This window comes from Geotrypetes seraphini, chromosome 8 (assembly GCF_902459505.1).
Source record: "Geotrypetes seraphini chromosome 8, aGeoSer1.1, whole genome shotgun sequence".
In the NCBI taxonomy this organism is placed as follows: Eukaryota; Metazoa; Chordata; class Amphibia; order Gymnophiona; family Dermophiidae; genus Geotrypetes; species Geotrypetes seraphini.
The window spans coordinates 70,677,431-70,686,742 of record NC_047091.1 but is presented as its reverse complement, the minus strand read 5'-3'; the positions used below and the strand labels follow the sequence as shown (position 1 = coordinate 70,686,742).

The window sequence follows — 9,312 nt, the reverse complement described above, 5'->3', positions numbered from 1 at the left end:
CCATGATTATCCCAAAACTGCTACTTGGTTTGGATTAAACACACATAGCAGTGAGGAATGCTGAAAGACTGGAAAAAGACCCTTGTTAAATGATTTGATTGAAAAGAAAAAAAAAAAAAAGGGATAGGGGTGGCTGCAAACAGATTCATATTGTATTATTCATTATGCTTGGGGACGGAAAGTCAGCTTAATTTACAACAGCAATAGAAGATAAGATATTAGAAATCTTTTGGTGGACTGGTTTTACAGAAGGTTATGACAACAGTGTCTCCAAATTCCCCTGAACCCAAGGCACTGTTTCAAACAAATATAATTTAAGGGACTTAAGTGACAGCACAAGCAAATAAGAAAGATATGTTAGCCGGTGTTGCAAGTTTAATCATCATAAAACTGAGTAGTTATGTAGGAAAAATACCATAGCTTCTAAGTATTTTTAATTATACACCTCTCCTCCACTGCTTTTCTCAGGTATTTACAGTATAATCTGGTACCCTGTCATTTGGAAACAAACTCCACAAAACTGCAACCAGAGCTTGTGCTAAAGGTATCTCGTTTTAGTCTCATTTGGCCAAAGTTATATGGAAGACAATAACATTTCACCAGAGGCATAAAGTTATATTTCAGTATTTAACAAGTGTACATTTTTTTTGATCCAGTATGAACATAGCCAAATGGTAAATTTCACACTATTTCCTCACACATTTCAGCATTATGCAGAAAGATTTGTTTTACTAAAGATTTACAGACTACCCCCTCCCACTTTTTACAAAACCACAGAAGCAGTTTTTAGCACAGGCTGGCATGCTGAATGCTCTGCGCTGCTTCCAACGCTCATAGGAACTCGTGTCGGGAGCATTCAGCGCACCAGCCTGCGCTAAAAACCGCTTCCGTGGTTTTATAAAAGGTGGGGTAAGTTAGCAGATCAGCAGTTGTGTCAAAAGATGTTGACAAAATTAGTTGGGAGTCAAACCCTGCCTGGAATATTTGTCTATGTACCCGCAAAATAACTTTCCCCAGGGATGCAATACATTTTGCTTTTGCTAGGACCAGAACAAAATCATCATTAGTAAGACCCAGTTAAAGCAAACTTAAGACACGAAGGTAACACAGCATCTCTTTCCAAAGCTATTACTGACTTTCTAAAGTTGCTGGAAAACATTGCAACCCAATTTTCAGACCAATGGCTCAAATAAGATATATCAAGCATAGCTTACACTTGTGTACAAAGGTCTCCCTACACAATATATACTAACATTCTCAGCCTAGTTGCATGGATCCCAATTTTCTTTTTGTAATTTAACAAAGATTTATTTAAGCAGAAATTAAGCAGAAAATAAAAATCTGAATTAAAAGCAAATGGGACAGGGATAGGAAGGCAGCCATCTTATTTCTTGGAACTTCACCATTTTGCTTTATTACATGAGAGAGGATACAAGGGGAAAAGTGAAAGAATCCATGAATGACAGCTGTATAGGAACAAGTCAGGAGAGCCCATAGTGGAAACAATCCCCAATATGAATAGCACCACAGGAGAAAACCATAAAGAGGAATGTAAAAGGAAATGCTTCAGAAATAAGGAACAACATGCAACACAGGACAAGAGACAAATACTACAAGATGTCACAGTGCTCTTGTTTTCTGAAAGCTATGTCAATTCAGCCAAAAGTAGGCTTTTTAGCTATTGTGTCCAAAAGGAACATTTTGATTCTTTATTACCTAAAATCCATTGTGGAATCTGAACAAAAGGAATGCTAAATAAAGTTTCTTGGATATACTTTGTGTCACAATGGACTACAGGATATGTTATTTAAGATATGACAGTAGAAGTCATGTGCTTGATCTATGACCCTTAAAACAGGACTGTGTTTTTTTGGACACCATCTTTTGCTGTTTTTCTTAACCATATGATGCCTTCATTTATGTTTGGCAAAAGTAATAAGATGCCATGGCAAGACCTATCACTGAAAACAACTTTTTGATCTTTGGGAAACTCATGAAGAGGGCCCCTTTTCTTTCCCTCTTCTCCAAAGAGCCAACTATTCTATCAAGCATTGTGGATAGCCACTATGGAAGAGGAAGCAAATGAGCAAGCTATACCTGCTTAATTGTGGGCTCTCCCAATTTAATTAAATCTGCAGTTCCTGTAACATAACTAAACTATTAAATTCAAAAGTTCAATGTAAGCATCTTGTTGGCAGCAACATCTTACCAATTAGGTCTTTTGGGCTATAAAGATCAAAGTTCTCTTCCACCCAAATATACCTTTGCACTGCTCCTTACTTTTCATAGGCATGACTACTACTCCCATCTTAAATAAAGGATTACCCACCCAAGGTTTTGGTATCAACCAAATTCTAGTATACATGCTTTCATAGTCACAGTCACCCTGACTAAGCAGTACTAAACCCTGATTCTAGAATTTCCCAGCTTATTCATTTTCATTGATCCATGCTTATATCATAAAGGGGCTACATACTCCTGAAATGCAGTGCTGCTCTCCCACTGCACACAGGAGATCTTAATTTCCCAGACAACTTTCAAACTGACAACCAAATCTTAAAACAAAGAATAGTAGTTGATGTACCATAAAACTCGTTTACTGTCCAGCTATGATTCATGCCTCAAATTCCAAAATATTTCTTATTTTCATGCACTTTTCACCCCAGGCTCACAAAGGTATGTTTTATTAACCTCTTGGAAAGATTCCAACCTGTCACCCATGTCACAGTTCAGGTTTCGGAGTAGACAGACAGAGGGAATTGAGTCCATCATTTTAAGAGGATGCTTAAGTCAGGGAATAAGCTCCTCAGCTCTGGGTACAGGGAGGATAAAGACAGGGAAAGAGAGGAGGATTATATCTTCACCCCAAGCTACTCATGCCTTCGTTTGGAGGGAGGTATTAGATGGGGAGGCAGCTCTGTAGGTAACTCATGGCCTTCTAGTTTGACCTTAATCAAATGGTTAGCCAAGGCAAACTCATCATCATCCAGCAAGCCATCCCTGTCCACATCAGCCAGCTTCCAGATCTTCCCCAGCACCGTGTTGGGTAGTTTAGACTTCACCATCTCCTTTTTAGCACTGGCACCAGTGATCTTGCCATTGACTGGTGACAGAGTATAGAAGATCTCATCATAGGTAGGCTTGTCTTTGCCTACCACCCATTCTATATCATCAATGCCCTCACCAGCTCCTTCTCCATAGCCATGGCCAAAGGGCCCATTCATGGTGCCCTCAAAAGCTCCTCCTTTCACCACCTGGCTAGGCATTTGGGACTCCTCCTGTCGAACCAAGATCATAAGCCGGGCAATGTCGTTGGCCAACATGTCATCCACCAAGTCCAGCAGCTTGGGCTTCAGGGCCTGAAATTTGGCAAAGTCTTGCATCAATAGAAGTTCCTAAGGAGAGAGGTCAAAGGCTAGAATCAGTGGATTATGCTATAATTCATAACAAACCAAAATATAAGCAATGACAGACACCAAACCTACAAATGCTATTCATCACACAGAACCTGGGCACTTTATTTTCAAAATGTGCTATTCTGCCTAAATCTTCCTGCTACCACACCCTACTACTACTAATTGTATTATTTTATCCTGCATATACCACAATAGTTCAATGTGGCTTAAAATTATAAAATCAAACTTAAAATCCAGGCATTCCCAGAAAAAAATTATATTATTCAATATCACGATTTACGGTACATAGATGAAACTGCACGAAACAATGGCGCTTGGACAATGGCGCTTGGACGTCAGCTCGCTGGATTTCAACACTATTTTAAAGCGCTGTGAAGATATATATATATATATATATGTGTGTGTGTGTGTGGGGGAATCTCCCCACTTTACTTAGAAATGTTGGCACTCACATGGGGGTGTGGGGTAACCCCCCGCCCATTAGAGGAAACAGCCTTTTTCCCTGTTTTTTAGGGAAAAATTACTATTTCCTCTGTAATTGGGGGTGCAGCAACATTTCTAAGTAAAGTATGGGGGTTCCCCCACATGCCCCCCCTTGGAGCACTTTAAAATAGTGTTGAAATCCATTGCGCTGACATCCTGTGCACGATTGGGCGGGTTTGTGCTTTTGATTAGATACGTGATTTTACAAGTACCTAAAACTTCATATCTTTATCCTAAATACTTTTGCCCCATAGGCCTCTTGAGTCTATTATCTTTTGGGGCAATCTTTTATAGCCCTCCCATAAAGACCAGGAAATGCATGCTCATACATAAGTAGCCTTGGCATGCTGCTCAGAGCCAGAAAGAAGCTGTGGCAGTCTATTTGGCTGCTGGCGCTTGGTATCACCATCAGCAAAGGTAAAGAGGAGTTTAGGACAAAGGACAGCTCATCTCAAAGCTGGAAATTTACCATGCTGAGATATTTACCATGCTGTTATGCTAAGAGATTGAAAAACAATGAGAGGTTTTTCTTACAGGCTCCAGCCATGTCAAAATCCAGTTCTGGCAGGCGCACATTCCAAAAAAAACTGGCATTTTTTTCTACCTTTGTTGTGTGGTCATTTTATTTTTTTATATTGGTCCCAGCCTCTGGTGCCTGCTTTCCTCTTTCTTAACTGTTTTACCAGAGTCCCCTTGTCCATTTGACACTTTCTTTCTCGTCATGTCCACCATCTCTCATCTCTCTGCATCCCTATCTATCTGACCCAGAGGTCTGATGTAGTAGACCTGTTTGTGAAGCTAGGTGACCAGGATAAGTATGGATTTCTGCCAGGTACTTGTGACCTGGATTGGCCACTGTGGAAACAGAATACTGGGCTAGTTGGACCACTGATCTGATTTTCTTATGGGTGTGCTCATTATATAAAACATTCACTACTTGTCTAATCAAGATTCTTGAAAGGCTCTGCAGACTGCCCTGAGCTCTACTCTATTTTTTTATTTTTTAAATAAATCTTTATTGATTTTCATACCTTCAACAATGCAATACAACAAATGCAACATACAATGATAAATAAAAGCACATTTTAACATGCTCATAACCTTTTTTCCCCACCCACCTTTCCATCCACCCACCCAATAATCATTCAATAGAACATAAAAACATATTACTATAAAAACTTTACCCTATTTTAGATAATGATATCTTCCTACCCACTTCAAATATAAAAACTCAAGAATAAGATTGACATAAATATCCCTCCCCCACCCTACCCTGGATATGTAGCAAAATAAAGAAAAACCTGAATCACAGTAAACACTTACTTATTATCAACTATAATGAGGTAACATAAGACGTCATTGGGCCCCATATCAATTTTTATATATTACCATGCCCCACATTCTCAGCATTTACTCTTTCAAGTCTATAACTAGAGCAAAAACTTGCCCACCAGAATAAAAAATGTATACGATCACAGTTCTTCCAATTTCGAGTGATCATCTGGATGGCTATCACAGTCATTATAAGGAAAAGACGACCTCTATATTGATCTAAAGGGGGTTTAACATGTAATATTGTACCACAAATGACTGCCTCATAAGTTAAAGGAATTGATGATTCCAAAACGTTATTAATTTGATCCCCATATTGACCTCCAGAAGTTAAGTATCAAAGGACAATAGAACAACAGATGATCCAGTGTCCCAATGTCTAAATGACAGTGCCAGCATCTATTAGACTTGGAACTATCCAACTTATGTAACCTAACAGGGGTCCAAAAAGATCTTATGTAAACATTTTAAATTTGTTACAAATTATATAACAGACATAAAAGAATATCAATTACAGCCATCAGCATTAAAAAAAAAAGCTCAAACAATCTAAAGAAACTAAGACTCTACTCTATTTGTGTAAAGAGACTTGCTAGGATCCTTGAGTTCAGAGAACGAGTTGCGCACCCCAACAGAACAAGCTGGAATTGAAGTATAAACAAATATCTTCCCTAGATATCTGCAAAGTCCTGTCACCAGACTAACTTGTGTTGCTTTTGCTCAATACAAGGTCACATGTACTACTGGTAATTCCAATGGAATTTCAGTAGCCACTGAGTATGCCTCAGATGTGTTAGTCTGAATGACTGAAGAACGTGTACTGGTGTCAGAGATTGATTTTATCTTTGACATTCAATTCTGGAACAGGAAAGATTTGTTTGAGGCAAAAATATTATTTCATTAACTGCTTTGACTTATCATCTATGAATTATGGACTGGGAAGATAAATTCATTTTTTTAGTTATCTATGAAGAGTCTTAAATAAAGGGAAAATAGAATGGACTTGATTTTCCTGTCACCAACTAGTCATCCGGATACGGAAAATATCAATACAAGTATTTCACACTGCTGAAAATAGGCTGCTACTATTGCTAATTCCTGCAGCAGGTAACCCAAAAGGAAAAATACGGAATTAGTAACAAGGTTTGTAGAATGAAAATTCTCCATATGGGTAAATCAGAATGCAAGTGTATGCATCTTATTTCTTTGAATTGGATAATAGGCTTAAACAATGAATTTTGTATAAGGTGAAATCTCAAAAGAATGTAGCTTAAGGTGATGTTTTGGGTCACCCTAATTACCTTATACCCATACTATTCTCACAATTATTCTCAGCCCTCAGAGATGCCACCAGGGGATCAAGAAATCATATCCTCTGGCTTTATGCACCTAATCGTCATAGGGTTGGTACAATGCTTTAGCTATTATATCTTTTTAAGTATTTTCATAATTTTGTTATTTTTTTCTCTTTATATATATTACTCTTGTGATAATTTTAAAATAATAAATATTACTGAAGAGTATTAGTACTTAGCTTGTACGGAGTGGTTGCTGGTAAGGGATAAACAAGCCAACATGTTTCACCCGTAGAGGGGGTTTCCTCAGGGCTACTATCCCTTTTTTTATATTCGTTTTTCACGACGTGACCACCCGATCTTGAGAACTTAGATCGGGTGGTCACGTCGTGAAAAACGAATATAAAAAAAGGGATAGTAGCCCTGAGGAAACCCCCTCTACGGGTGAAACATGTTGGCTTGTTTATCCCTTACCAGCAACCACTCCGTACAAGCTAAGTACTAATACTCTTCAGTAATATTTATTATTTTAAAATTATCACAAGAGTAATATATATAAAGAGAAAAAAATAACAAAATTATGAAAATACTTAAAAAGATATACCGTATTTTCGCGGATATAACGCGCACCTGTGTAAAACGCGCACAGGGGTATAGCGCGCAGAAATCACGATGATATGTACCAAAACTTTTCTATACCGCGCTCAGGCATATAACGCGCATGATGCCCGACGCTCCTTTCGCCCGCCCTGACTTTCCGTGCGCTGTCCCGACTCTCCGTTCACCCCCCTGACTTCCGTGCACTGCCCTGACTTTCCGTGCGCTGTCCCGACTCTCCGTTCACCCCCCCTGACTTTCCGTGCACTGTCCCCCCTTGAAGTCCTGTCCCCCTTGAAGGTCTGTCCCCATTCTGAAAGCCTGATGCCCCCCCCCCCGACGTCCGATACATCCCCCCCCCCGGCAGGACCACTCGCACCCTCACCCCGAAGGACCGCCGACTCCCCAACAATATCGGGCCAGGAGGGAGCCCAAACCCTCCTGGCCACGGCGACCCCCTAACCCCACCCCGCACTACATTACGGGCAGGAGGGATCCCAGGCCCTCCTGCCCTCGACGCAAACCCCCTCCCCCCAACGACCGCCCCCCCCCCAAGAACCTCCGCCCGTCCCCCAGCCGACCCGCGACCCCCCTGGCCGACCCCCACGACCCCCCCCACCCCCCTTCCCCGTACCTTTGGAAGTTGGCCGGACAGACGGGAGCCAAACCCGCCTGTCCGGCAGGCAGCCAACGAAGAAATGAGGCCGGATTGGCCCATCCGTCCTAAAGCTCCGCCTACTGGTGGGGCCTAAGGCGCGTGGGCCAATCAGAATAGGCCCTGGAGCCTTAGGTCCCACCTGGGGGCGCGGCCTGAGGCACATGGGTCAAACCCGACCATGTGTCTCAGGCCGCGCCCCCAGGTGGGACCTAAGGCTCCAGGGCCTATTCTGATTGGCCCACGCGCCTTAGGCCCCACCAGTAGGCGGAGCTTTAGGACGGATGGGCCAATCCGGCCTCATTTCTTCGTTGGCTGCCTGCCGGACAGGCGGGTTTGGCTCCCGTCTGTCCGGCCAACTTCCAAAGGTACGGGGAAGGTGGGTGGGGGGTCGTGGGGGTCGGCCAGGGGGGTCGCGGGTCGGCTGGGGGGGCGGTCGGAGGTTCTTGGGGGCGGGCGGTCGTTGGAGGGAGGGGGGTTTGCGTCGAGGGCAGGAGGGCCTGGGATCCCTCCTGCCCGTAATGTAGTGCGGGGTGGGGTTAGGGGGTCGTCGTGGCCAGGAGGGTTTGGGCTCCCTTCTGGCCCAACTACACAAAGGTACGGGGAAGGCGGGTGGGGGTGTCGTGGGGGTCGGCCAGGGGGGTCGCGGGTCGGCTGGGGGACGGGCGGAGGTTCTTGGGGGGGGGCGGTCGTTGGGGGGAGGGGGTTTGCGTCGAGGGCAGGAGGGCCTGGGATCCCTCCTGCCCGTAATGTAGTGCGGGGTGGGGGTAGGGGGTCGCCGTGGCCAGGAGGGTTTGGGCTCCCTCCTGGCCCGATATTGTCGGGAAGTCGGCGGTCCTTCGGGGTGGGGGTGCGAGTGGTCCTGCCGGGGGGGGGGGGGATGTATCGGACGTCGGGGAGTCGGCCGGGCAAGAGGGCTTGGGCTCCCTCTTGCTCCGATCGTGGATGCGGGTGCGGGTGGGAGCGCGTGCGAGCGGTCGTTCGGGGTGGGGGTGCGAGCGGTCCTGCTGGGGGGGTGAATCGGGCGTCGGGCGGGGTGGGAACTATGTTTAAAAACTTTTCTATACCGCGCTCAGGCATATAACGCGCGAGGGGTATGCGCGGTACGTAAAATCACGTATAACGCGCGCGTTATATCCGCGAAAATACGGTAATAGCTAAAGCATTGTACCAACCCTATGACGATTAGGTGCATAAAGCCAGAGGATATGATTTCTTGATCCCCTGGTGGCATCTCTGAGGGCTGAGAATAATTGTGAGAATAGTATGGGTATAAGGTAATTAGGGTGACCCAAAACATCACCTTAAGCTACATTCTTTTCTTATTTCTTTGAAACACAGAAAATCATTCTGTTGAACATGCAGAATAGAATCAGTGAGAGCAATTTCTCTGTTTTCAGAAACTTGTTGGCCTCCTAATTTTGTTGGTGAATAAACTGGTAGTCTGAAGCAAAAGTTGAGATTTTTCATTGAGATTCACCTAAAGCAGTTTTATAATTCATTGAACAGTAAATTGGGTAACTTAAGTATTTTC

The 9,312-nt window shown here is 43.5% G+C and overlaps 1 protein-coding gene across 1 annotated transcript in view; it reads right to left on the bottom strand.

Moving 5' to 3' along the window:
- Positions 1–261: 261 nt before the first annotated feature.
- Positions 262–9,312, bottom strand: part of EHD1 (EH domain containing 1) — a 76,753-nt gene continuing 67,702 nt past the window's right edge. Inside the window, exon 5 of the mRNA XM_033956324.1 lies at positions 262–3,395. Within this exon, the coding sequence (XP_033812215.1) occupies positions 2,871–3,395 (525 nt within the window). The 3' untranslated portion in view covers positions 262–2,870. The remainder of the gene's footprint in view (positions 3,396–9,312) is intronic.